Source organism: Tiliqua scincoides, chromosome 11 (assembly GCF_035046505.1).
Source record: "Tiliqua scincoides isolate rTilSci1 chromosome 11, rTilSci1.hap2, whole genome shotgun sequence".
NCBI lineage: Eukaryota > Metazoa > Chordata > Lepidosauria > Squamata > Scincidae > Tiliqua > Tiliqua scincoides.
The window spans coordinates 18,388,312-18,415,799 of record NC_089831.1 but is presented as its reverse complement, the minus strand read 5'-3'; the positions used below and the strand labels follow the sequence as shown (position 1 = coordinate 18,415,799).

The window sequence follows — 27,488 nt, the reverse complement described above, 5'->3', positions numbered from 1 at the left end:
TCCATTTTAATTCAAATATATTCCAGGGCCAGTCTAAGAGACAAACAACTGATTTAAAGAGCAAACAAACCAGGTTTTAAAACAATTTCTTATAAATGCAGGATAACAGTCTTATTAATGTTAGGCAATAAATATCGAATTCAAAGTATAGGCAATTCTTCCAACCCCCCCCCCCCCCGGACAATAAAACGAAGTAGAGACCATCTGCATCTCTGCTTCTGTGCTAGGTGCTTAATTTTTATGTCTGCCTTAAAACAAACAGAAGAAATTATTACAACAGCAACAGAGCTGGACTGACAGCAAAAGTTTGTTAATGCCTTTCTGTAAGCTTTTACTCAAGAACTGGGAAAGTAATAAAATCAACAGATGAACAGAGAATAAGGTAAAAGAAGTCACTCTTCATATATAGTGTTGACATTGCAGTTCAAAGATGACTTCCATCCCATAAAGACTAAGCTGCAAAGGGACAGCCAAAGAGGCCTTGTCTCTTGGTCTGTTGCATCTGCCTCTTCTTTGCAACCAGCTCAGATATGCAGAAGACTTTCCTGCATATGCGATCAGCAGCCCTTCCTTGAACTAGCACTGCCCACTAGGTAATTTGTTACCTTATGGAAAAACGCAGAGTTGGACAAGGATAAAGCCAGCTAGGGGGACAGGTATCTTTGCAGAGAGAGGGAAGGACAGACAACAGGTGAGTGTCTTAGTTAAAAAAAAAACTCAAAATGATAAAAACACACAAAGAAAGAAACAGACAAAAGTTTATGCAACAGGTATTTAAAATCCAGTCCTTGAATGGCCACCAGAACCATTGTGAAAAGGATAAAATTGATGTCCATGTGCAATACAGGTCACCACAAGGATCTTCCTTGTTCTTGCCTTGTTGAGCAAGCCATGCTAAAACTCAAACCTGCATTGTAAGCATCGACGGGCCAAGAACCAAAAGGCCAATTTTGAAAAGATGAATGGAGAAATCTCACAGGCTTGCTGGTTTCCATGTGGACACAGCACTCTGTGCTGCTTGTCTCAAGGATTCTGCTCAATCTGAGCCCAACCGAAGAGCAAATTGGTCCACTGTGGAAAACAATCAGGTGCTAACTTCCAGAGAGTTGAGTGAGGCTCACAAGCTCTAGAAGAGCGCCAGTGGAATAAGAGGACATGAGCAATTATTTTTTTAAAAAACATCTAAATTTACTGCTGATCTTGCGTCTGTTTTGGAGACGGTGCTGCCGTCACAACAACAGTGGAGACTGCTTTTGTAGAGCCAGACATCGCTCCTTGCTGGAGATGGGAGGCTGGGACCGTCTGAATGCGAACCTGTACAGAAAACAGAAAGGAGAAAAAAAGACACACTAAGGGTTAATGCTTGACTGAATTGCACAGCTCATCCCGTTTCATGGCAGAAGACACAGACCTTACCGAGAATCAGAACTGGAACTGCAAGCAAAGTCCTCAACTTGTAGGATTAAATCTTTGCGCTGCTGTGCTCTGTGGCTAGCAGCTCCTTCCATGACCAGAAGGAGAGGTATGCTCTCAAAAAGGTTAGAATCTGATCTATACCGAGGTGTTCATTTCTGGTAAGATACATTTGCAGCCTCAATGAACACAATAGGCTACCTTCTAAAGTCAAATAACACTGTTTTCAAACACCTCAATCCATACCTTAAACTTTCCATCCTAAGGTCATCCCTTAGAATGTCTGTTCAAGGCAGATGATTTTAAAATAAGCCCCTAACTCTTGGATGCTTTTGACTTCTTACAATGAAGCCTGCTACCCATTCAAAACAGGACTGTATCACTTCAAGCAATGATGCAGCACAGAACAGAGAGACACAGATGTCATCCTCACCTGGGTAGCCTGGCCTTGTTGATGCAACTGCTGAAGTTGCTGTGCGGTCAGGAAGCTCACTGGCTTGTTCCCGGCAATCAGCTTTGTCCCAGCTGGCACAGTGGTGAGGATGATGTTTCTACCCAGTCCGCTGATGCTGAGGAAAAATATCCGTCAAGAAGTCAATGGCGATGCAGTGGGTCTCTCTCATGGTGTTCCCCTGCTCACAGCAAGGGGGTGGGGTGGGGGAATGTACTCAGCAGGGTGGCAATTGTTAATTCATTGACTCAATGGTTCCCAAACTGTGAGCTGTGGCTCCCTGTGGATTCCCCACATCTAATCGTGGTTTAGAAAAGCTGCTCTTCCATTTGGGCACAGAATGCTATATAGACACCTCATGCAAGACTCACTTGGCCCCAAGGTTGCCTTTGATGATGGGCGCAGCCACCACACTCTTGCCTTTCATGGGCTGGCTGATCACAGAGAGGGGCACTGTGATTCGGGCAGGCAGCTTCCCCTAGCAAGGAAAAAAAAAAAGCAGTGCTATAATTTGTGTCCAAGCACCAACCGACAGCCCCTTCATCATTGCTAGAAACAGCACCCAAAAAGCACGACATGCAGGAACGAAACCTCAGGCATGTGCCCTGAGATTTAATACAGCATTTTAACTTATGGACTTTTGGAAGTACAAGCTGTATGCCAAGGCAGTGGGCTCCATCAAAGTTCACACAAGCCAAGAAATGGAGAAAATCCAAGGGTACAATCTTAGACACTCACCTGGAAATAAGCCCTATTGAACTCAATGGGATCTACTTCTGAGGAGATGTGCAAAGGATTGTGCTGCAAGTGTGAAAATCATTAGGGCATGGGTTCTCAAAGTGTGTGTTGTGACACTTTAGGGTGTTGCAGTGCACGCATAAGGGTACCAAAGGATGTCCCCAGTATCCCCTTCCACCTGTTCTCCTGGGCACTGACATCTTGGATCTCACAAGCTCCAAGTTAATGGCAACTGTCCGAGTCAGGAAGAAGAGGCTGCAGAGGAGTCGTGACCCTGATAAGTTTAGGGACCACTCCATTAGGCCACAATTTGAGTTACAGAAGTTGCATTGTCATGAATGGTTTTTGCTGCACAGGATCGAAGCTGTGGGCTTCCCAGATTTATCTGACTGGTCACTGTGGGAAAACTAGATGGAACTTTGGTTTGAACCTGTTGGGCTGTTCTTGTGGAACTTTAAAACTATTTTAAACCTCACAAAAGGTGCCAATTGTTAAACATACAGGCAAAACTAAGTGATAGATCAAGTGAAAACCATCCAAAGCCTCTCACCTATTTGGCGTCAATGGCAATAATCAAATTTATGATAGGTGGACATTTGCAAAGCTCTGTGAAAACAATAATTTAGCAGCCTACAACAGAGTCTACACAAAACAAGTTTCACGCCAAGGTCACGCTGACTCCAATGCCCAGTTCAAATATGGCAAAGTCCAACAAGTATGCCTGTTGGTTGTGAGTGTAAGAAGCGATGCAGGACTCTGAAGCCCTGTCCCCGCACACTATCAGAAACCCTACTCAAGATCTTCCTTGCCTGGGCAATTCCACCAGGCACTGGCCACGCACTTCAAGCTAAAAATGGCAGCAAGAAGAGCTGGAAACTCGCTTTGTGGAAAGGCATACAAACTGGAAGTTCCCATGGCACCAAACTCCACTTTCGGTTCTGTACTTCCATGGTAGGTTCATGGAATGCATACAAAGTAACACTGAGCGGGCACAGCCATTTCAAATGGGACTTCTTTTAGATAACAGACTCAACACCCCAGTTACAACTCAATGGAAGCAGACAAAACGTACCGCTTGCGTGGTGGATACAACAGTGGTGCTCACTGGAACCTGTCGCATGGTGCTGGTTCCTGTCCCTATAGTTATGGGAGTCCCAGCTGCCCCAGACACGACAGCTACGGCTTTGGATACAGAAGCAGTGATGGCGGGCAAGGACACGGCTGAGGTTTGGACAGCTGCTGGCATGCTGACCGAGGAGGAAGGCATTTGCTTGGCATGAGTGGCTACTGTGATGGTTTGTCCAGCTTTGGGTGGCATCACTCCCACCCCCTGCACAATCCTGATCGTGGCCGCCGGCTTGGCTTCGGTGGATGCCACAGTGGTGATGGCTTTGCCCTTCTGGTCCGCCACCGCCATACCAAGAGCAGGCATTAGCCTGAACGCTGAACTGGTCGACTCCACTGTCTTCAAGTCGGGAGTCACTTTGACCACCGTGGGCCCAACGGGGCTGGCCGAAGCAGAGGGCGTGGGGGTGCTGGTCTTGGCTGGGGAGTCAGAAGGCTGGATGGGGCTGGAAGTCACGTGCAGAGTCGCAGAGATGCCTTTGCCACCAGAAGTGCTTCCGGCCGCAGCGGTGAAGAGATCTTGCGTCAGCTTGACGGTGGTCACCTGGGACTTGGCCAAGGTCGCCATCATGTCTGGGGTGATGCGGAGCACGGTCTGCCCCTTCGCATCGGTGGTGATGGAAGAGGGAGGCAGGCGCAGGACATCCTTGCTCTGGATGCGGAAGTTAGAGGTGGTAAGTGGAATGCTACCCCCCGGCTGGCTCTTCATGCCAAGCTGCCCCGTGATCGCCACCTGCAAAGAAAAGGACATGCCAGATCAACATATACATTACAGCACTGTTGGAGAATGTGATATAGAACCAGGAACGCTGCTGGAAGCCATTCTTCTAAATAACAAACGAGGAGTCAAACCATAAAAAGTGATGGGAAGGAAATACTGGATTCCCTGCAAAAGCTCTTTCCCCAGAGTGGACAGAGCTGCCTCTCCCACTTGCTCCCTGCCAGAAAGGGCTCAGCCATCAAACAGACTTATCCTCGCTGCACAGGCTGCTGTTATGAATTATCAAGACAGCACTGCTGCCTACCTGCTTGATGATATTTTGGCCAGTGACATTCTGGACAACAGCAGTGGATGGAGAGGATGATGATGGTGAAGAGGAAGCCGCAGAGGAACTGGGTGTAGAGCTGCCCAGAGAACTGGCCACTAGCTTTGGGGCAGGGCTGGGGGCTGAAGAGAGTCCTGCCCCAACAACACTGGCTGGTCCTGTTACGGACACGGCTGGTCTTTGCACCTGGACTGTGCTGGTCTGAGCTTTCACAGGAACAGTCATCACCGCCTAAGGCCAAGAGAGAAATAAAAGTCAGCAAGATATGTTGCAGTGTCTTCCCATTCTGGACTACCCCACGTGCAATTCTCCACCCTTTCAGAACCATTCTTGGAAATCATTCCTGGTGCCTTTTCCAGGCACCTCTCTTTTCAGTAGCTCCTTGAAGCCTATTCTGTTCCAATGACAGTCATTCCACTCTTTGCAGGTATTTGCACAACTATCCTTCAGCTATAGATTTAGGGGCTTGCTTGCAAACTTTCACAGCTAGATGTCAGATTAGTACCAAGCAGGTTCTCATATTGGTCCCAACAGATTTCTGCCCATTTCAGCTGAGAACTGGGACTTGATGCAAGTGAATTTCAAAAACACTTAACCTTACCCACTTAGCATCCTTTCTCCTGCAGTCTGGTAGATGCAACACTCAGAAAATGCAAGCATCCCAGTTTCTACGGAGACCATACCTTTGCCTACAGATGTGCCTTACACAGCAGTAAAGCACGCACGCCTCAGGCCTGGAAGCAAAAGGCCTTGCTTCTCTGAAATTCTCAAGCATACCGTTGTGCAGCCAAGAGTTCCGAGGTAAAGAACTGGGACACACATCACCCCCCAGAAGAGAGAGAACAAATCTCTGCCTTCTCACCCCACATCTGCTCTTATCCAGTTAGGGAGAGGAGAGAGGAGAAAAACATCTCTCCAGAAGGTAAGTCCCACAAGTTCAAGATGGAGAGGCAGAAGCCCTAGAGGCTCTGGAAGTGCTCCCTCCAAAAGTACGACACAGAATGTTTTCCGCCTCCAGGCAAGATAGCCCAGAAAGGGACCCTGAGGACTTCATGAAATCGAAGAGGAAGCAATACCTCTAACAATATGGTCAGGATGCTGTGCAGTGGAAGAACAAAAATATGTTCCTCTCTATTTCTGGAACAGGCCAAGGAAGTGCCCTTAAATCACATCCAGGTGGTGTTCTGAGGTGCAGGGAGAACGCATGGGACAGGCACTTCTGGTTTGACAAACCAGAAGCCTCTAGAAAACCTTCTGAGGCACGCGGAGGCCACGTGTAGCTTGCTTGTACCTCAGAACATCTCTGAACACGATCAGGAGGCACTTCCAGTCGTGTCTGGAGGTCCTCCAAGGGCCCTCCTGCGGATCTCCATATCAGTGAGTTTGGTATCTGTGGTGGGTCCAGGGAGGGATCCCCCATGGATACCAAGGTCCAGCCTGTATAAAAGGAGTTTCCAAAGGAGCACAAATGCTTAGTGATAAAACGGCCAGTGCTGACTCTTCACCTGCTTTCATGCAGACATTCCTCACCTGAGGGAGGACTTTGGTTTGTGAAGAAGTGGCAGGGATACGGATCTGAGGTATTGATGGTGGCGGTGGCGGCTTCTGTTGCATAACTGTTGAGGCTGGCTGAGACACAGCTGGGAGGCTGGACTGTGCGGTAACCACTCGAACCTGTGGGAGTCCTGAGGAGGCTGTGTGGCTCGGTGTTCGAGGTGGGGGTTGCTGAGGCCCTGCCTGGGTACTCTGAGCTGTGGAGAGCAACGTTCCGAGCTGCGGCATAGTGGGTGAAGACACTAAAAGAATGCTATGAAGAAATTGCCACTTGGTTAACTTGGGGGTCTTGTGGCTTTTAGACCCTCCCATCACAGTTTACAGCTTGGCTCACTATTCTGAGCGATTCAGCTATTCCTCCTTAGCAGAGTACCAGGTGATGGAATTTTGGGGGAGGGTTAACCTGTGCAAGACACTGCTTCAGGACCACCGAAGGGATCAGACTTCCTTTGTTGGACAAAGGCTTTTAAAACCCTGACGGCAGCATATAATTCCTCCCTGGGAATATGTCAAACTCAAATCTGGTGAATGGTTACGTCCCGTTTTGCTAAGGAAGAAGGAAAAGGAAGACAGAAGAGAGTTACCTTTGGTTGGGCTTTGCTTGCTCCGGTGGAGCATTCGGCAAACTCTTGCTAACGACAGATACCGGTGGCGGAGAAATGGGCATTGCAGGCAGTGGAGGGGCAGTGGGTGTCACAGGGGTTGGCGGCATGCTGGAATCGCTGAGGCTCAGCTGACTCTGCTCAGAGGCGCCACTAGCAGCCACTTTCACTGAACTCTCCTTGTTGCTGGATTTCTGCAACAGCAACAAAATAGTGAGTAAAATCAACTGATGGCCCCCAACTTTTCCACCACACCTTTACACAAGGCAACTTACTATCTTGGCAGGAGGCTTGGGTTTCTGCTGGAGGGCTTTCTTGGCCTTAGCTGCAGCTGCTTGGGCCTGATGAATCCTCTCTGAAAGACACAACAGGTAAACCATTCTGAAACAGGTGTGAACTGCACAAGCATGCCTGCTCAGTCAGCCTTCTTCCGCCCGCCCCCCCGTTCACTTCTTATTCCAAGACTTCCTGTTGTACATTCAAATGCACACACAAACTGGGTCATTTGCAGGTTAGAAAGGACCCAGCTGAGTTTTTATGCCTTTTGATGTAGATAAGAAGAAAACTATGTTCCACTCCCCATAAGGAGAGAATCTGCTTCAAACAGAGCAAAATATGTTTGGATCACATTTTACACCAGGATTTTTACACCTTTCTTCTCCACCAGCACCAGTTTGGTATCTGCGTGTCACTCAGCACACAGCATGGAGAACAGACTAGATTTTTGTACAATCCAATTAGCTAAGGCAGGAAGTTCCAATGCAGGAAGTTGGAGCAACAGGTTGCTTCCTTCCTTATACTTCCAGGAGGCTGTGAGTTTCTGCATTAAGGAATGTTAGTTAAACTGTGGCTCTTCCTATGTTTAAAGGTAAGTATTGGCAACCTTCAGTCTCGAAAGACTATGGTATCGCGCTCTGAAAGGTGGTTCTGGCACAGCGTCTAGTGTGGCTGAAAAGGCCAATCCGGGAGTGACAATCCCTTCCACACTGGGAGCAAGTGCAGTCTGTCCCTGGTCTGTCTCCCTGGCTATGGGCCTTCCTTCTTTGCCTCTTAGCCTCAGACTGTTGGCAAAGTGTCAAAGTGTTTAAAGGTGAGCGCACACAAATTCAGTGCTACAGCAAGGCCCTCGAGCAAGTACCTACCAAATTCCTCTTCAGTTCTGTCTCGATGCAGGTAGATCCATAGTTTGCGTCCAATGTCGTATTTTACACAGGGGTCCTTCTCATAGTGCAGCCGATCCAAAGCACCACTCACAACTGTGTTAACCTGAGAATAGAACTCACAATGTGACAGGGTGCAAAACTAGTTCAACCCAGAACGATTGTACTTGGTGTTTTCCACGTGTCAGAAGTATTACACACACACACACACGCACACACACACACACAGATCAAGTATGTAAGCCACCCCAATTTAGGATGGCAAAACATCTTAGGAACACAAGCAAAGCTCTCTGGCTATTCAGTTAAAAATAGAGCTCTCCATTAAGATGAGAGCATCCGTGAAAGTTATACCCTATGGCCAAGTTGAAACTAACCTGAAAGTTATAGGATTTTATAGACTGCCGCAGGCCAGCATGAACAGCTGTTTCAATAGTCCATCTTTAAATCAATTAAAAAGCAGAGATTTTGCTGACCCCATTGATCCAGGGTTCTCACTCTAGCAAGTTATGAAATCAGGGGCATGAACCACCTGTCAGGAAGCATGGCCTACTTTCAAAGAGAGCAATCTTTTTCAGAGCTCAGAGAAGGACGAAATAAGCTGGTCCATGCTTGTTGAGCTTACCTGGGCACTGGTGACATCAGGAGCCAGAAACTGGGAGTCTTTGAGCAGCTCACAAATCTCTGCACGAGTTCCCTCTCCATTGGGGAGACGGGCGGCAGCATCTCGCACTGGGACAGCAGAAAAAACAGAGCACAGATAAGGTAGTTGCGGCAAAAACGGAACTAACAATTCTTATGCCACCCGGATCATTTGCCTTGTTGCTCTCCCCACATCAGCATCATGTGCTCTATCAGGTGACCATTCCCCTCGACCTCTCCAAAAGAAGCAGGCTCAACAAGGTCAGATTGGAAGAATAAACCAAGATTCCCCTTGCTCTCCTTGTGCCCATTTCACCTTGGACTTCCCCATCTCACTAACGTGGCTGCCAACTGCTTCACACATGCAAGTACCTCTGCTTCCCTCAAAGACACCAAAAGTTTCCCATCTATGTTAGAGTCTAAGTAGCTGTATTTCCTTGCTTTCAAGCCTTCCAGTGACAGGTCAAGGCCATCCCCAAGGGCTGAGTCACTTTCTCTGTTCCGTCTTCCTACCGCTTTTACTGTTACTCAAAACCTGGTTAGCTCTGCAATTAAAAGTTCTTGTGGACTACGCCAAGTCCCTATAGTAAGAACATAAGAACATAAGAACAGCCCCACTGGATCAGGCCATAGGCCCATCTAGTCCAGCTTCCTGTATCTCACAGCGGCCCACCAAATGCCCCAGGGAGCACGCCAGATAACAAGAGACCTCATCCTGGTGCCCTCCCCTACATCTGGCATTCTGAATTAACCCATTCCTAAAATCAGGAGGTTGCGCATACACATCATGGCTTCTACCCCATAATGGATTTTTCCTCCAGAAACATGTCCAATCCCCTTTTAAAGGCGTCTAGGCTAGACGCCAGCACCACATCCTGTGGCAAGGAGTTCCACAGACCGACCACACGCTGAGTAAAGAAATATTTTCTTTTGTCCTAACTCTCCCAACACTCAATTTTAGTGGATGTCCCCTGGTTCTGGTATTATGTGAGAGTGTAAAGAGCATCTCCCTATCCACTCTGTCCATCCCCTGCATAATTCTGTATGTCTCAATCATGTCCCCCCTCAAGCGCCTCTTTTCTAGGCTGAAGAGGCCCAAACGCCGTAGCCTTTCCTCATAAGGAAGGTGCCCCAGCCCCGTAATCATCTTAGTCGCTCTCTTTTGCACCTTTTCCATTTCCACTATGTCTTTTTTGAGATGCGGCGACCAGAACTGGACACAATACTCCAGGTGTGGCCTTACCATAGATTTGTACAACGGCATTATAATACTAGCCGTTTTGTTCTCAATACCCTTCCTAATGATCCCAAGCATAGAATTGGCCTTCTTCACTGCCACCGCACATTGGGTCGACACTTTCATCGACCTGTCCACCACCACCCCAAGATCTCTCTCCTGATCTGTCACAGACAGCTCAGAACCCATCAGCCTATATCTAAAGTTTTGATTTTTTGCCCCAATGTGCATGACTTTACACTTACTGACATTGAAGCGCATCTGCCATTTTGCTGCCCATTCTGCCAGTCTGGAGAGATCCTTCTGGAGCTCCTCACAATCACTTCTGGTCTTTACCACTCGGAAAAGTTTGGTGTCGTCTGCAAACTTAGCCACTTCACTGCTCAACCCTGTCTCCAGGTCATTTATGAAGAGGTTGAAAAGCACCGGTCCCAGGACAGATCCTTGGGGCACACCGCTTTTCACCTCTCTCCATTGTGAAAATTGCCCATTGACACCCACTCTCTGCTTCCTGGCCTCCAACCAGTTCTCAATCCACGAGAGGACCCGTCCTCTAATTCCCTGACAGTGGAGTTTTTTCAGTAGCCTTTGGTGAGGGACCAGATCTTTGGTGAGTAGAACAATCTTCCTCTTGCTCCCACTGCACTTCTATAAAAGCATGAAGCTGCCCTATAGTGAGGCTACTTGCTAATTTCTTCCCCAGGATCGTTTAATTCTGACTGGAAATGGCTCTTCAGTGTTTTGTGAGGGTGTTTCCTGGTCTCACTCTCTCAATTTCCCCAAGATCCTTCAACTGGAAATGCCGGGGACTGAATCTGAGACCACTGAGGACACTTGTGCCTTGCTTTTCGTTGCATAAGTCTCAATGTGGCTTGGGGTGCAATTCAAAACTACTAAACCAGCGATTTTCAACAGATGTGCTACAGGAGTTTGGAGTACAGTGGTTGAAAATCGCTTAAAAACTCCTCCGAGTTCTGCAGCTCTGTTTCTAGGGCAACTGTCTGTAGGAATTATTTACCTGTCCTTCTTCCTCCACTAACAGAAGAAAAGGGACAGGCGATTCATTACTACAGACGGTTGCCCTACAAACAGAGTCACAGATCCTGGAAGAGTCTCCCAGAAGCTGGAAGTGATATCACAAGAGGTGAAGACCATAAAGGTCAGTGTGCCATGGGAATAAAACTGTTGAAAACAGCCGTACTAAACAGTAAAGCCATATTCATCCTTGCCCTGCGATATCAGAGGCTACTGCCTCTCATGCCATCTGACCCGTCATCACAGCGAAACCAACCAGGTCACGGACATCTCTGAAATCATTTTTCCCCATACAGCAGTGCTTCCCAACGTGGGGTATGTGTACCCCCAGAAGTACTTGCCAGGACCTTTAGGGGTACAGTATTGAATAATAGCAGAAAAACGCAGGTGTCTATTAGGATGCCTTGCAGGGGCTGGTAAGGCAGGAAGGAAGGCAACTAGCTGGCTGCAAAAGCCCCACCCGCTGCTAGTTTTTGGTCATCAGTTTGTGTATTATCAGAGATAGCTCAACAGTTGAAAACAAACATTTGAAATAAGAGCAACAAGTAATCTGCTGATATGAGGGGGACAATTTATGGAAATGGGCTGCCAAGGGGTACCCAAGTGAAAAAACAAAACAAAACATGGAAAACCACTGCCATATAGCAATGAGAATACCAGCTTACCAAGAGACAAGATGGTGACATACGCCGGCCGGTCTGAGCGCAACAGAGAATGTTCTCGGGCTTTGTTCAGGGAGGTCTCTTTGTCGAACACCCCCTTCACGGGGCCCACCACAGAATCAAAGCCATGCATGCGGAAGGTGAAGGCTTTGTGGGGCTGGCTGTACCGGTAACGCTCCTGCACGTGGTCGGAAGGAGGAGGCCCAGATGAGTAAGAGGTTTACAGAGCATGGGAAACGCTGAGTGGGTTTCCAGAAGAACAGTACACATCTATGGCTAATCCTAATTTGGCTGAATTAATTGGGAGAAGACTGGGATAACAAAAGAAGATTGCTTCCATGCTAACATTGAAGGACATACAGGCTACAAAATCTCTGTCTGGAATACAGAATGCTAATCTGCTGGATTCCACAATCTAGATTTTGAGCACTCTCAGTTGCATGTGAACCTAAATTAAAACCAGTCAGATGCAACAGTGAACTAAGGCAGCAGTTCCCAAACATCCCAGTGCCACAACCCACCTTGCCCTCTACAGTGGGTCACGATGGTGCTGGCCAGAATGACCTACTGGAGAGCCTCCAGAGCTCTGTTCCTGGTTGCTCCAGGCCAGCGACCACTCTACTGGCCCCTGAATGACTTACAGAAGCCTCCGAAAGCAACTTTTGGTTTTCAGAGTTAACTTCCACTGACTGGAAGTAGCTTTTGAAGGCTTCTGTGGGCCATTCTGAAGCCCACAGAGGCCAACAGAGTGGGTGCCACATGACCCGAAAGAGGATTCCAGAGGCTCCCCACTAAGTCATTTGCACCCTTCCCTTCCGGAATGGCTCCATTTTGGAGCCAAACCCAACGGCGAGGAGGAAAGCCCAGCTTGCAACTCACCATACACAGGCTCATGTGACCCGTACTTTGGGAAGGCCTGAATTAAGGTAAAAAGAAGTGGGGTGGGAAGATTCATGCACGAGAGTTTTTTGCTGTCCTTTATAAAAGATCTCTTAATACAACTCAAATAGTGATAAAGCCATTAAGGTGTATTAGAAGAGATGCTGTCCTCCTCACCTGTTCCTGGAACAAACGTTTCTCTTCCCCAGTGCTAGGCCGGACTACGTAGTCAGTCCTTCTGAAACAAACACCAGCATGAGGCCTGAACAACTATGAACCCCCTGATCTCTCTTAAAAGGTCATGTCACAAGGGAGGGGAGCTGTCTAGGATTTATTTATTTTATTTAGTTCTTGGATTTTGGCAACCAAGTTACAGAAAAGTCTTGAAAAACTAGAACATCTCAAGCTGTGATGTTTCATAAGAACAAGTCAATTCTTCAATGTCACAATTCAAGCAGCAAAGGTATTTTAATATGTTAGGTTTTAATTTCATGTGCTTATACTGGCTGTATAAAATCTAGATCATCATTACGAAAAGAGGCTAGAGCCACTGGTGAAACACAATGAGAGATCACTCATTCATCAAGAGATGCTGCAGTTCTTAGGGTTAAAAATGGCTATTTTTCCCATACGAAGTACACAGCAGTTTAGGTTTGGAAGTAAAGGAGAACCCAACACAGTAGCAAACGGACAAATGTACAGCAAGAATGTAATTGGCCGATACCACTCCTGGGAATCCAGCCAAGCTTTTCTGCCTCTGGTACAAGTACTGGGAGCCAAGACTTGACAGTCACAGACTGATGATAGGAGAAAAGGGCACAGTCCAACTCATTCTCTTGTAGTTGTGCTGATGCTGTACGGCCAACTCAAATCAGAGTAGTTCTATGCCATGCAGGCACAGACAAATCAAATATATACAACACAACTTTGCAAGTAAGCTGGCACACATTTTTTAAATGATAACATTGCCTGTGTCTCTACAACCCAAACTCAAGACACGTCTAAGACGCAAAACGTGTCCATCATGAACACAAGTGCTTCCAGATTCTTTTTCAGCACACCATGTTGTACTAGTGTTTCCAAGGATGAGAAAGCACACTGTCCTTCCAGTGGATAGAAGAAATGGCTGCTATCAAAGCTAGCCTGGAAAGCATAATTGAACCCTGCAGTTACCAGGCCCCCTGGCAATTTCTGAATCGTGTATATACTTACACCCGGGGAACAGGTGTGGTGCCATCTGAGCTGTCGTCATTGTCCTGAAATTAACACCAGGACATTAATATTAATACTGAGATTAATACCAGCCTCGAGTACAAAAGCAACCAGAATCTACCATATTACCTTAAGGACACAGCACCTGAAGGACTTTCTCTCCCATGAACCTGTCTATCAATTAAAAGCTCAATCACAGGTACTTCTTCCCGCACCTTCCAGATGGTTACTAGACGTGTCCAAATTAAAAAATTCCCTTCTTAAAATATATTCACCCAGTACTTAAAAAAAAAAATTCTTTCAGGTAATAAGAATCACTTCTGTTCTCTAGTGCCTTCCATGGTATTTCTTTCTAATTAAATATAGATTGTTTTATTCCAGACTTCTGTTCATCAGCTCATCTTTTGTCCTCTGTTTTTCTTAAGCAGGCTGTAAAGTGAGCCCTTGGTATCCACAAGGGATCCATTCCAAGACCCCTTGTGGAATTATCAGGAATTCCACAGATAATGAAATCCATGGGGAGGACCACGTGGCACCACAATTGCTTACCTGGGGGTCACGTATGCCCCCCTGGAGGTCATGTGTGACTTCCCTGCACCTCAGAACACCCCCTAAATGCAAATGGAAGTCACTTCCTGACATGTCTGGGAGTTCTTCCAAGGGCCGTCTATAAATGCTGAGACCGTGAATAAAGAGGGCCCTTTGTTGTTCTATATTACAATCTTGATGCATTTTGTCCGCCACCTTGAGACTACTGCATAAGGTTGGATATAAATTAGCAAGACATTATTTTAAAAGGCGTTAAAATGTTTTATCTCACCTTGAAAAATGTTTGGTCTTTGGTCTCCAGCCAGAGCTGGAAGAGGGCTGCCAGCTCCTTCTCATGGTCTTGGGAAGAGTCTAGGATCAGAGCCAGAGAAGAGAAAAAGATGAAGGGAAGCACCCAGAATGTAGTGGTGACAGTTCTCCCACAGATTTTGAGCATTCCTTCCTTCCTCTGAAGTGTCCCCCACACTGCATCCCTTGACACGGTGAACGGCCTCCAACCCTCAGCCATCGGTCTTTAGGGAGGCTTTAAGAAGGAGGAGAGCACAGAAAAAGTGCCCTCTGTGATTATAGTTTCTGAAAGCACTGCCCCGACATAAATCTGTTAATAAGTGGGGCAGGGAAAGTTACTTTACCTATCAACTTCCACTGTTGGATTTTCTCTTTGAATTCAACAAATGGAGAAAAACTGGAAGGCGCATCTGTTAAAAAAAAAAGCCAAACCAAAAATACAAATCGTTTAGATGTTGAAACATCAGCTATCCTAAAGAGAATGACATTCTTCTGTCATTCAGGTTATAGGATTTGTTTAGAACTCAACAGTGAGCTGCCTACACCTTATGTTTAAGATATAAAATTCAAGGTGCTGGTTGTTTAACTTCAAAGCCCAAAATGGCTTGGGAGCAAGTTATGTAGAGGACCATCCTTACTACTCTCTAGCATTAGAAATCAACTTGACTCTTTCTACCTTATTTTTCCTAGCCAGCTGAAAACCTATTTACAGGTTTTCCCCTTATACACGGTTTCACTTATCTGTGGTTCATAGATCCCCCCCATTGTGCAAATGACTTATCTGGACCCTGACTGCAGCCCTCCTGTCACTATCTCCTGTGTCTGGTGGTTTCTGTGCCATCTGCAAATGCTTACAAGAAGTGCTAACAGGAAGTGGGTTGGAGGGCTGGAAATAATGCAATGCTTATCACAGAGTTCACAGAGCTTAGCACTGCACTGTATTCAACCCTCCAACCCCACTTCCTGCTTCCTGTATTTGCAGACAGCACAGAAACAGCCACACACAGGAGACAACAGGAGGAAGACTGCAATTAGAGACCAGTTAAGTCATTTGTTCTATGTCAACATGAACCACTTCTTGCACTGTTCACTACTATCCATAGTTTCAGGTATTCAAGGTTGCAGCTGAAACATATCCCCTGGGGACAAGGAGATTGGTGGGACTCTGCTCCGCTGGATCCAGAACCCTGTATCAGATCTTCCGACCTGACACAGGGCCTCTCAACTCTGCACTGGCAAAACAGCCTGTGCAGACTTGAGAAGCCCCACTGCACGGCTTGTGGCTTTCTCTGGGCGAAGGGGACAAAAGTCCTTCTCCTGAGACCTCCAGCTGCTTCCTGGCACCCACTGGATGCAGCAGTAGCCATTTTGGCACCGCTGCTCCAGCGGATGCTGGGAAACTTAGGACTGGGCTTTCAACTTGCTAAAGGGCAGCAAATTTGTTTTGTCTGCTTAGACAGCTCAAATATTCTGGAGTTAGATGCATTTTTAAGCTTTCTGAGTTTTGGGTTTTAATGATTCCCAAAACAAAAATTATTGGGTTTCACAAATGAACGTATCAAACTTTGCATACAAAACCAGCATAAAAAAAGAACGCAATAGAAGAAAAGAAGAAATTCAGGGGCAGTATATCAAACAAGCATCATATTTTGATGTGAAACAACAAATGTGCTCTCCATTTCATGACTGCTTCGCATTTTCTCATCTACCAGCTGTTGCTACATGCTTCATTTTTACAGTAACCACTAATCAGTGGTTCCCAAACTGTGAGCCGTGGCTCCCTGGGGAGCTGTGGAAACCAGCCATGAGGGCCATGGAATCCTCGTGAAAAACCCATCGCCCTATAAAATGTATAAGATTGTAGGCCTAATGAGGAGCCGCAGCCAAGGGCCTATTAGGTCAAGGGGAGCCGGCATTCGAAAAAGTTTGGGAACCACTGCACTAATTAAAAATACATATTGTACCTCAACATATCGTGAAACTATAAAACATCCTTTATCACACATCATGGAATATGTAAGCCACCTTGGGCATTTGCCTTGGCAGAGGAAAGGGGGGATATAAATCTTTTAAATCAATCAATAATGAATCGGTCTACATGAATTTTCAAATAAGCTTCCAAAGCCAATCACTGTGCTCTTTGCTGTGCCACATGCAAACTAAAGGTCACAGCATACGCTTGGTGGACAATACATAAGATAGCAAGTATTGCTAAAGAAAGAATTTAGCGCTCACATTCACTGCTGGTGATAAGCAGCTGAGTGGCACAATTGCTGCTGTTCTCATTTTCCTATCATAAACACCCAAGAAGGAATGAATAACCATGAACAAAAATACTAGGAGCCATGGCAACCTGGCACCCAGGATTTGTTGAGTCCTGCTTTACATAATCATTTTGTTTTAACTACATTTTGTTTTTGTTTTGTTTAAAGGGACTCACCTCTGCTGTCGCCTGTGAGATACTGCAGAGCAGGTAAAACAAGTTCTGACCAGTTAGGGGCAGAGGAAAACCAGTTGTTTAACGTGCTGGCGGGAGATGACTGCCAATCCATGACTTTATCCTCCAGCTGAGCAAAAGATTGCAATCCTTGGAATTAATATCACTTGCACAAACCACACACGAGGTCGAGCACATGAGGAAAGGCTCAGCACCACCTTTCCAGGGAATCCACAGAGTGGCCGGGCATAGATGTGACCAACAAGTCACCACACACCTCATTCCTTCCAAAAGATCCTTCCAAAAGATCCTCAGAAGGATCTCTCCAGACTGGCAGAATGGGCAACAAAATGGCAGATGCGCTTCAATGTCAGTAAGTGTAAAGTCATGCACATTGGGGCAAAAAATCAAAACTTCAGATATAGGCTGATGGGTTCTGAGCTGTCTGTGACAGCTCAGGAGAGAGATCCTGGGGTGATGGTGGACAGGTCGATGAAAGTGTCGACCCAATGTGCGGCGGCAGTGAAGAAGGCCAATTCTATGCTTGGGATCATTAGGAAAGGTATTGAGAACAAAACGGCTAATATTATAATGCCGTTGTACAAATTGATGGTAAGGCCACACCTGGAGTATTGTGTCCAGTTCTGGTCGCCACATCTCAAAAAAGACATAGTGGAAATGGAAAAGGTGCAAAAGAGAGCGACTAAGATGATTATTGGACTGGGGCACCTTCCTTACGAGGAAAGGCTATGGCGTTTGGGCCTCTTCAGCCTAGAAGAGAGACGCCTGAGGGGGGACATGATTGAGACATACAAAATTATGCAGGGGATGGACAGAATGGATAGAGAGATGCTCTTTACACTCTCACATAACACCAGAACCAGGGGACATCCACTAAAATTGAGTGTTGGGTGAGTTAGAACAGACAAAAGAAAATATTTCTTTACTCAGCGTGTGGTCGGTCTGTGGAACTCTTTGCCACAGGATGTGGTGATGGCGACTGGCCTGGACGCCTTTAAAAAGGGATTGGACCAGTTTCTGGAGGAAAAATCCATTACGGGGTACAAGCCATGATGTGTATGCGCAACCTCCTGATTTTAGAAATGGGTTATGTCAGAATGCCAGATGCAAGGGAGGGCACCAGGATGCAGGTCTCTTGTTATCTGGTGTGCTCCTTGGGGCATTTGGTGGGCAGCTGTGAGATACTGGAAGCTGGACTAGATGGGCCTATGGCTTGATCCAGTGGGGCTGTTATTATGTTCCTTCCCACAGCACAATTTTATATACAGGAGCATTTGTGTTGGTTGTGGTGCTATTGGTAACAAAAACAATCCATTTCAAAAACTATTTAAAATCAAAGCACTGCATCTTTTGATGGGTAAAGGAGGAAAGGGCAAACAACCCATAGAAAGAAACACAACAGGATGCAACTGAAGGAGAGAAGGCAATAGCTTCCTCTAACAGACAGGCAGGCACGGATTCCAGGTCAATTAATATCAATAATTTCAACTCTAGAAAGATGTCCAGGAGAGATTTTTAAGAGGGGGAAAATGTTCTTACCACTGAGAGGCTAGAAGGCCCTTCCAGAAGAAGGATATCCCGAAGCAGAGAAAAGAAGCTGGAGGAGATTTCATTTACTCCAAGACATGGCTTAATGTCTTCAAGAGGCCTTTAATGGGAGAAAAAACATATCACCAACGAGGGCAGCGGTTCTCGAACTGTGGGTCTGGAGCCCAACAGTGGGTCAAGACCCAATTTTTGTAGAGTGGCAGATTAGAATATGTTCATGAAGAGTTAAACAAGTTGCTACTGGGAGGGGGAGAACTGCTGCCCTATTACCATTCTAGCCACACCCCTTGGCATTTATAAATCAGGCAGCAACCTCTAGGGCTTCTAAAAATTTGGATGAACTAGAGAACTGAGATTCCACAGTCGTTGATGATGATAATAACATACACGTTTTCTATATATTCAAAGCACATCACACATTCAGAAATCTTGTAACAATCCTGTATAGCACCACCAGTAGAGTCCTCTGAAATAAAATGAATTTGTACGGATGCGGGGGAAAAAATACATAAAACATACACACCTAATTCATATACTGTACACTTTTTATGCTGGCTTCTTTTGCTATGGAGGAAAAATGGCTAACTTTCACAGAATTAAGGTTAAACATAGTGCAGCTTAACTGGCATGGGTGTAAAAATGCATGTTTAAGTGGTTTGTTAACCACAGGATCTTCTCTCTGTGATGCTACTTACTCCTCTTTAACAGATATAAGCGGAATGGGGGATGGATCCTGAGACATTGGCGGCATCCCTTCAGGGTTCCCCAGGGACTCAGACAAGTCTTCTGCTTCTGATTTAATCACCTTCAGCTTCTTTTTCTTTTTCTCTTCCTTTTCCTTCACCTTCTTTTTGAGGACAGCGAGGTCAAACAAGGCTTTTAGTCCAAAAAGAGAGGAAGAGTTTCTGAATTACATATTGCATATTAACAAACATCAGAAACAACAGGTAATACCAAACATCAGATATTTTGCTACAAAAAGAGGCAAAATTACCCTGGCCTCTCTGGCTGGTGCAAGAATTCACAGGAGTAGGAGTAATGGCTACTTCTCAGTTACAATGAGAGTAGCAAGACTTGCTAATGAAAACAACTTAATGCTCCCAAACAAGTAACATGGATGTAATTACCCTGAAATGAAATATGCAGCTGGATCCTATTTTATCTGGAAGCAAGTCTCACTCAGCTCAGTGAAGCCAATTTCCAAACACACATGCACAGGATGTCAGTATTAATGCATCCTGCCCATTTGTGTACTTCAAAGGAATTTCACGTGTGCAACTGACGTTTGTGCAATTAGTACAACAGGAGTACACCCAGCAGTATCTGGACAAGGAGTTCAGGGAGCGGCACTGAACAGCAGATACCAATAAGGGAACTGGGTGCATGACTTTGAAGCATACATTTCTCTGAATAGCGTCAGCTGTGCCTTGACAATTTTCTTTATTGAAACTGGTGGCACAGGGGCATCTTCAGATGATTGTCTCTTTCAGGCTTTGTTACCAAAAAGGAGCTGAAGCCACTAGCAAGTAAAACTCACTGACCTGCCAAGGATCCCTTCCTGCCAGCATTCACCCGTGTCATGATGTCATTCAGAGTCAGGTCCCCTGTCATTAAATCAGGATGGTTCTATGTAGAAGACAAAGGCAGTCAGAGAAAACAACAAAGAGGAAGCAAGCTCATCATGCAGAACATAAAGCTGCAATCCTATGCCCGTTTACTTGGGAGTAAGTCCCACTGAATTCAACTGGACTTACTTCTGGGTAAACGTGCATAGGATTGGGCTGTAAAACCTCAGACATTTTCTTCTGTGGTTTACAGATTTTAAAAAACATTACTTATATATTGGATGCATATAGAAACATAGTCCACATAGCAATCAAGCTGCACATCCAGGAACCAGCAACACAGAAAAGAATCTTCTTCAATCCTAACACAGTAACTATGGAGCAAATCTCATTGGCATGCACTGGGACTTACTTCTAACTAACAGCCCAATCCTAACCAACTTTCCAAAGATAATGAAGCCATGCTAACAGGGTATGCATTCTGCAGTCAGGAAGCAGTCACACAGGCCTCCTACAGGTAAGGGAACAGAGGTTCCTGGGGCTGCATCAGTACAGGAAAGTTGGTTAGGACTGGGCTGTAAATGTACTTGGGGTCTCACCATATGGTCTTTAAAATGCATAAACCTGCTTCCTTTAAGGAAGTATTACAAAACAAAAATCACAGAATTATAATGCCATTCAATTATAAGACATCTAAGCATGTCTTCTGAGTTGTTGCACGTTCTGAGTTGTTGCAAGTCCTAGCCAGGACACAACTTGGGTTCCTGACCATTACAACTGCTCCTCTACAACTGAACCCCTTCCAAAAACAGTCAAACCACCAGGACAACTCCAAACTTTTGAATGGCAACCTTTTGTCTAAAGGCTTCCAAGTGTGAGATCAGCTTACAACTCTCACTGAAGCTGCAGGGGTGCTAGTCTCAAGTACTGCAGGCTTGCATGACTGAACTTGCTCCTTCCCGCAGATTTGGTGGGGCTGATGGACTCGGTCCTCCAGTCTTTTGCTGCCATCAAAGTGCCACTAACAAGAAGCTACCAAAGAAAAGAGATTGGCTTACAGGCTGTCGCTTGCGTTTTTCATGATGTTTCTTCAGCATCACTTTCAAGTCGTTCTCACCAAAGTCCAATTTATCTAGGGGCAGTGGAAATAAAACACTCTTAAAACTGTGCTGTGAAACTTACTGCATAGCTTAGGGTACAATCCAGACCCAGCAATGAGTCCCATTCTCCACGTCAGCCCAGGACTGTCACGAATGTGCTGAAAGTATGTTTGCGACTACTCTGGAACTGGTTGGGTTGACATAGAGGCCCGTGTCAGCTCCTGGATGGTGGATTCAGGTGCAAAGGGGGTATGTTTCTGCCAGCCTGGACAGGCCAGTGAGGTGGGAGGGAGTGGGGAAAGGTTGGGACACTGAGTATCGGGCCTGGGAGGGTGGTGGGAACAGCTGTGAAACTGCAGGCTGAATCCTAATTCCCTCCCAGCCAGCCCAGTGTTACATTGGACTGCTCAGATTCTTGCCACATATTTCACTGGTACAGATCCGAGCAGTCCCATGGGGTGGCTGAAGTGTGAATATCCCCTTACTCTGAGTCACTCTCCAGCCGGCACCAACCAGGCCACTTGGCCTGGTTGTTCCAGCTCAAGTTAGGATTGGGTTGCCGATGTGTTAAGATACGTCCAGTGTCAACAGCAATTAGCAACCCATGCCACAAACTGAGAAGTATTCCAATGCATGTCCTCTGATGGCAAAATCAGTTTTATTTGATGGCTGGTGGGTGTATAATACACTTTCAATTAGGCAACAACAGGACAAGACTTTACATTTATAGTAAAAGAGGTCAGCATGCATGTTGGATTACTCTTGGCAGCTGTAAATGAAAAATGCCAAGAGAAAAGACTGCAGATTCAAGGAAATGATACCTAAAGAGGACCAACATTTTCCTTAACAGCAGAGCAGCTTTTAAAGGACCTAGAAGGAATAGCTACAGGATCTAGAGCTAAAGAATCTAGAAGAAATAGCTAAAGAAATGCTAAATCAAGAAACTGAAGCACCATAAGAAACACAAAGCCTTCAATTTACAAATGTTCCAGGACAGGCCAGAATAAAGCACTTCTTGATCTCACCTGCTGTTTTCATGTCTTGGGCTGACAGGGTGGGGATCACTCTAAGAGGCACAGCAGGACTTGGGCACTGTGCTGGAGAACTTGGAATCCAGGAGGTGAGATCTGAAACGCAGAACACGCAGAATGGAATTAACAAATCTGAGCACAAGCTCTGTTTTTTTCGATATAAGCACACACCCAAGTTACTTGGTAAATTTGCTTTTACTCAATCAAGAGTCCTGGTTAAGTGAGGATTTTCTTTAAAGGTTATTTAAAAAATTAAAATGCAAAAATATTAATCTGAAGCTGATAACTGTCCTAAAAGCAATAGAGCTGCAGTTAACAAAATAAAACATTTTAGTGTGAATCTGAACAATGGAAATGATATGCATTAAAGGAGACACAAAATGAAGCCTGCCTTGATGGAAAGCACTTCCCGATACAAAATGGACTAGGAACACTGCCCACACAGACTCCAAAGCCTGTCCAGTCCTACAGGGGCTTGTAGTATTAATCAGAAAAACTTGTTGCACTAAGAAATGTCTAACAGTCTGATTCCTTAGTCCAACAAAATGAGACATTGTAGTTATACATATAGCCTATGTTACGGTAAGAGATCTAGTCCTGATAGAGTATGCAAAACCAAGCTTTACCTGTAAGATGCCATTATTATGGGGACACGTCAATTACATGCTGGTGTGTATCATCAATGTCCTTATTCAGGTTCCTAACTAGATTTTCAGCTAGAACATCAAGGACTGTACAGTCCAGTCCCCACTCACCTTCCTCATCAGAGGATAAAGCAGTATCTCCACATTCCTCTTTCACCTCTCTAAGGATTTTCAAGTACCGCCGATGAGTCCGTCTGTCCCGTTCTTCAACGGCAGAGGCAGCTGCCGAGTATTTCCTCTTCAGGGCCAAGTCTGGACCGCCTCTCCTCGCAAGCTCTAAAAGGTGCTAAAAGAATCACATATGGGCAGTTAGCAAAGTTCCGGTTTTAAGCACCTGTGACTTACAAATGAACCTACATTTACATTTCATAACATTTAAAGCCGAGTCCATCATATATGGAGCTGGAGAACATCTTATTTTCAGGAACTGGAATCAAAGCGCTAGCAATCAGTTTGACTTTATTTAGGTTGGAATGGAAACACAGGTCATGGGTGCTGGAGTTGGACTGTCCCTCTTCCTCCCCCCACCCACCTGGCCTCTGAACAGAAGGTTTCCAGCAAGCTGCCTTTGGAATCCCCTCAATCATGTGCAGAAAGTCTCAGGTTCAATCCCAGGCACCTCCACTTACAAAGAAAATTAGTTACATGGGCCAAGGGGTCTTAAGACCCAAGCCTTGAATCCCTGAGAAATCTTAACAGTCTGAGTAGAAGCACCAGGCTATAAGGACTAGTGGTTCCGTTCAACAGATGGCAGTTTCATGTTATGAACATTCAAATACAAAGGAATAATAATAATTGCTATTAATTGTGCACCTAGGCACTCTACAAAAATTAAACATATATATCTGAATGTGTTCAAAAGCATAAGAGAATGCTATTCACACATACTATAGCCCAAGGCTTCCCAAAGTGCATAAAATTAGTTTCACAGGTTTTGGAGATCCAAGTGGCTTTTAAGAAACCAGACACCCAGGTGTCTCCCACTCTTGATCATTCACATTACACACATGGTTCCACACTCTGTTTTAATCTCTTCAAATACTTGCATTTCGGGAGGCAAGAATCTGTTTCAGGAGCCGGTAGAAGTACTGTTGCTGGGAGCTCAAGTAGCGCTTGTATTGAGATTTGAAGCAAAGTTGCCGATATTTAACTACTTCAGGATTGAAATGTCCATCTGTAACAACAATAATAATAATATTCAATGCTTGAATAGTGTTTTCTGAGTGTGCAATGCTCTTCACATGTATTATCTTGATATCTATTCAACAACCCTGTAAGATCAGAAACTTTTATTATCCCCATATTGCAGATCGGGAAGACTGAAGCTGAGAGGCTTGCCTACTTAGTGAATTCATGGCAGAGACAGGATTCAAACTGGGGAAGTCATGATTCTCAGCTCAGTTCCTTAATTATTCTACACCAGCTCTGTAACAAGACCATTGCTACTGTTATAAGTGCTTTGGCCCTATGGTCTGAAAGGTAATTTCTCTTTCTTAACACCCAAAACAGAAGCATTTAGAACTTGTTTCAGCTGTGCAATGTAGCAGTGACAAAGATTTGAGTCTTTTGACTCAAGTGCAGGAAGCACTACTGGTTTTGAAACTAAACAAACAAGAAATGTGTTGCTATTTAGGTGCTATTTAGGTGTTACTATTTAGTTGAAAGGTTTAGTTTCACCTTTCCTTGCCCCTGAAATTGCAAGTCAAGAAAGACTTGACAGAACATACAATCTGAACTTGTTGCATACAGGAACGCTTCCATAACAACACACAGGATCAGATTAACACAGAAAATTAAGGCAGCTTCCATTTTCAATGCCTCATCCATCTATATTTCAAAACTTGTACTCATGACTTGGCTACTGACCTCGGAACAGCTTCTGGGCAATGTGCAGAGGGTTCCCAAACCGGAAGTTCTCTCCACTGAACAGGGACAGAATAAGATTGTTCTGGTGTTCGGTGTTGTTCTCTGGGAAGTGTGGAAGAAACTTCTTCAGGTGTTCTCGCTGCGAATCCACGAGCACCTCTTCCCATGTTGACAGACTGACAACTTCAAAAAAGATCTCAGGCTACAAGACAGAGGTGGAGATAGGTTGGGGGGGAATAAAATAAAGTCCTTGAAAAGGAAAAAGACATTATATGTGGCCATTTCAACAGCAGAAAAGAAATTGTAACAAATAAAACCTCTCAAACTTGTATAAAGAAATTAAATATAAATGAAGTCAGAGGCTAGTGGTAGATAAAGAAGAAAAAATGATTCTCCCAACAGAGGCTTTGCTTGGCATTGATATGGAAATCTATATGCTGGAAGTTTTCAAACTATTAATTGGCTTTGATGTTAACAGACAAGCTGCTGTGCTATACTACAATTAGCCAACTGTCATCAGGAAGCTCAGAGAAGCTTTCAAAGAGGCTATAGAAACTAATGAACTGTTGTGTTAAAAAAAAAATAAAGGAAGTTATTGATCCATTTGTTTCACAGAGCTCAAAAAAGCTAAGATTAAAATGTGGTGAGAAGTGTGTTCGGGCGAAGAAAATAAGCTGTTCCCTGTTCAACTGCTGAATCACATCATCACTTGCAACAGTACTATTTTTATGTACTTTTGGATTCTTCCTCTGGCTGATAAAGGCAATATTTGCTCAGTTTACATTGCTGCTTTAAGTTCTTTGCTTCAAAAGGGGCTCCTATCATTTCTACTCACGTCTTCCAGGAGGTCTTCTGGCAGACTAATTCTTATGGATCCCAACATACAATCCTCCATGATTTGAGTGCCATTTCCTTCCCCGGATGGCCCCAACTCTAAGGGGTCTGTGAGCATGTGGTCCAGGGAATCCATTTTTCACACCCTGATAAAGCCCTTGAACAAAACACAAACAAAATGAACTGCATAACACAATCTGGTTAGGACTGATAGGCACAATTTGGTTGAGATTTCCTTGAAAAATTAGGGTTGGCACAGGAGATGGTTTCTAAGTCTACAATTTTTAAAATGTTCTATCTATGCCTACCCCATAGCAAACCCTATTACATTCCCCAACAGTGCTTGTAAGGCAATCCTAACCAACTTTCCAGCACTGGTATAGCTAATCCAGTTGGGCATGTGCTGCATCCTGCAGTTGGGGGGCAGTTACGGAGGCCTCCTCACGGTATGGCAATGTTTGTTCCCTTACCTCAAAGTTGCATTGCCCTTATGTCAGTGCAGGAAAATGGGTTAGGATTACGCTCTAAGGCTCTTGCCTTTCTCTTGGGGGGGGGGGGGCGCAAGGCTAGGGAATGAAATTACAGCCTGAGATTGCTCAGTCAACAGGAAGCAATTTTTACAGCCCAATCCTATGCTGCTCACCCACCCTGCAGTAAAGAGGTGCTGAAACAGCCGCCACTGTATCCAGAGGGGCAGGACAAGCAGCCTGAGGATTCCTCGGGATAAAGGTATATCGGTTTCCTTACCCCTTGTAGCACTTCGCAGCCCCTATAAGTCTACACATGAGTCTAATTACGAGTCTACTAAAACTAATAATAATAGCCCTGCACCAGCAAAACTGCTGTGCAGTAGCCTATGTAGGGCTTTCAGGTGCTAAAGGGGTGGATAGGATTCAGTGGCAGTCTCTGCCACCATCCCTGCCCCCTCCCAGGCATGAACCACTCATGGGTCAGACTCACCCTGCCCAGTTTTGACCCCTACCCACTCTCCGCCCCCCAAAATGCCTTCCCGCTGCTCAGTGGGATACTTATTGCCGGGGCTCCCGCTGGTCATCCTGCTAGCATGGAGGCCCACCCCCAACCGGGCCCACGCCTGTCCCCTCCCAGCCACGTCTGTGGAACTCCTTACCACAGGATGTGGTGATGGCGTCTGGCCTGGAAGCCTTTAAAAGGGGATTGGACAAGTTTCTGAAGGAAAAATCCATTATGGGTTACAAGCCGTGATGTGTATATGCAGCCTCCTGATTTTAGAAATGGGCTTTGTCAGAATGCCAGACACAAGGGAGGGCACCAGGATGCAGATCTCTTGTTATCTGGTGTGCTCCCTGGGGCATTTGGTGGGCCGCTGTGAGACAGAGGAAGCTGGACTAGATGGGCCTATGGCCTGATCCAGTGGGGCTGTTCTTATGTTCTTACATTTGAGATGGCCATTGCTGGGGCAGCACATGGGCAGCTGGGGCAGCCCCAGCGTACGATTGGGTTCTTAGTCGCTTCTGGTGGTCAGGCAAGTGGTTCAACTTATTCTAGGCCCGTGTAAATAAAAGGATAGGACAAGAAACTCAATAATACACACAAATGAGAGAGCGAGAGAGAGAGAGAGAGAACATTTCCATGTCACAACTCCAATGTTTAAGTGAAATAAAAATACAACCCTGCTCTTTAACAAAATCATTTATATTCCGAGCTCTAATACTACTTGTCCTGATGCATTATAGACACTGATTTCACACCAGCTGGATCTGATATTTACCTTTTGTTTGAAGAAAAACACAAGCTCTCTGGTTAAGGACTGTAAACATCAGTTAAACAGGGTGGAAGCAGGCATGTAGCTGCCATCTGAAAAATGTCC

At 45.4% G+C, this 27,488-nt stretch overlaps 1 protein-coding gene across 2 annotated transcripts; it reads right to left on the bottom strand.

Annotated features, from left to right (window-relative positions):
• Nucleotides 1-27,488, bottom strand: NFRKB (nuclear factor related to kappaB binding protein). Of its 2 annotated transcripts, none has more exons than XM_066639577.1 (26): nucleotides 27,390-27,488; nucleotides 25,641-25,796; nucleotides 24,806-25,007; nucleotides 23,986-24,113; nucleotides 23,051-23,225; nucleotides 22,290-22,391; nucleotides 21,223-21,296; nucleotides 20,141-20,225; nucleotides 19,295-19,475; nucleotides 18,591-18,699; nucleotides 17,034-17,160; nucleotides 14,938-15,003; nucleotides 14,577-14,656; nucleotides 13,757-13,800; nucleotides 12,722-12,782; nucleotides 11,669-11,843; nucleotides 8,715-8,821; nucleotides 8,072-8,195; nucleotides 7,205-7,284; nucleotides 6,912-7,123; nucleotides 6,304-6,580; nucleotides 4,753-5,004; nucleotides 3,675-4,460; nucleotides 2,236-2,342; nucleotides 1,847-1,982; nucleotides 1-1,314 (listed from the first exon to the last, which is right to left on the bottom strand). In XM_066639577.1, the coding sequence occupies exons 2-26, from the start codon at nucleotides 25,773-25,775 to the stop codon at nucleotides 1,189-1,191; spliced, it is 3,951 nt and encodes a 1,316-aa protein (XP_066495674.1). In that variant the 5' UTR covers nucleotides 25,776-25,796; nucleotides 27,390-27,488; the 3' UTR covers nucleotides 1-1,188. The 2 variants fall into 2 exon arrangements, with proteins under 2 accessions (XP_066495674.1, XP_066495675.1); XM_066639578.1 differs by having other exon boundaries at nucleotides 12,722-12,779.

Bases quoted from the DNA above. Each gene is read 5' to 3' on its own strand.
- NFRKB (XM_066639577.1), bottom strand. From the start codon at position 25,775: ATGGATTCCCTGGACCACATGCTCACAGACCCCTTAGAGTTGGGGCCA. The intron at 12,783-13,756 runs GTAAGTATATAC...TGTTTGTTTCAG, and splicing joins ACCACACCTGTTCCCCGGGT to AAGGACTGACTACGTAGTCC. The intron at 11,844-12,721 runs GTGAGGAGGACA...GACCACGTGCAG, and splicing joins AACGTTTGTTCCAGGAACAG to GAGCGTTACCGGTACAGCCA.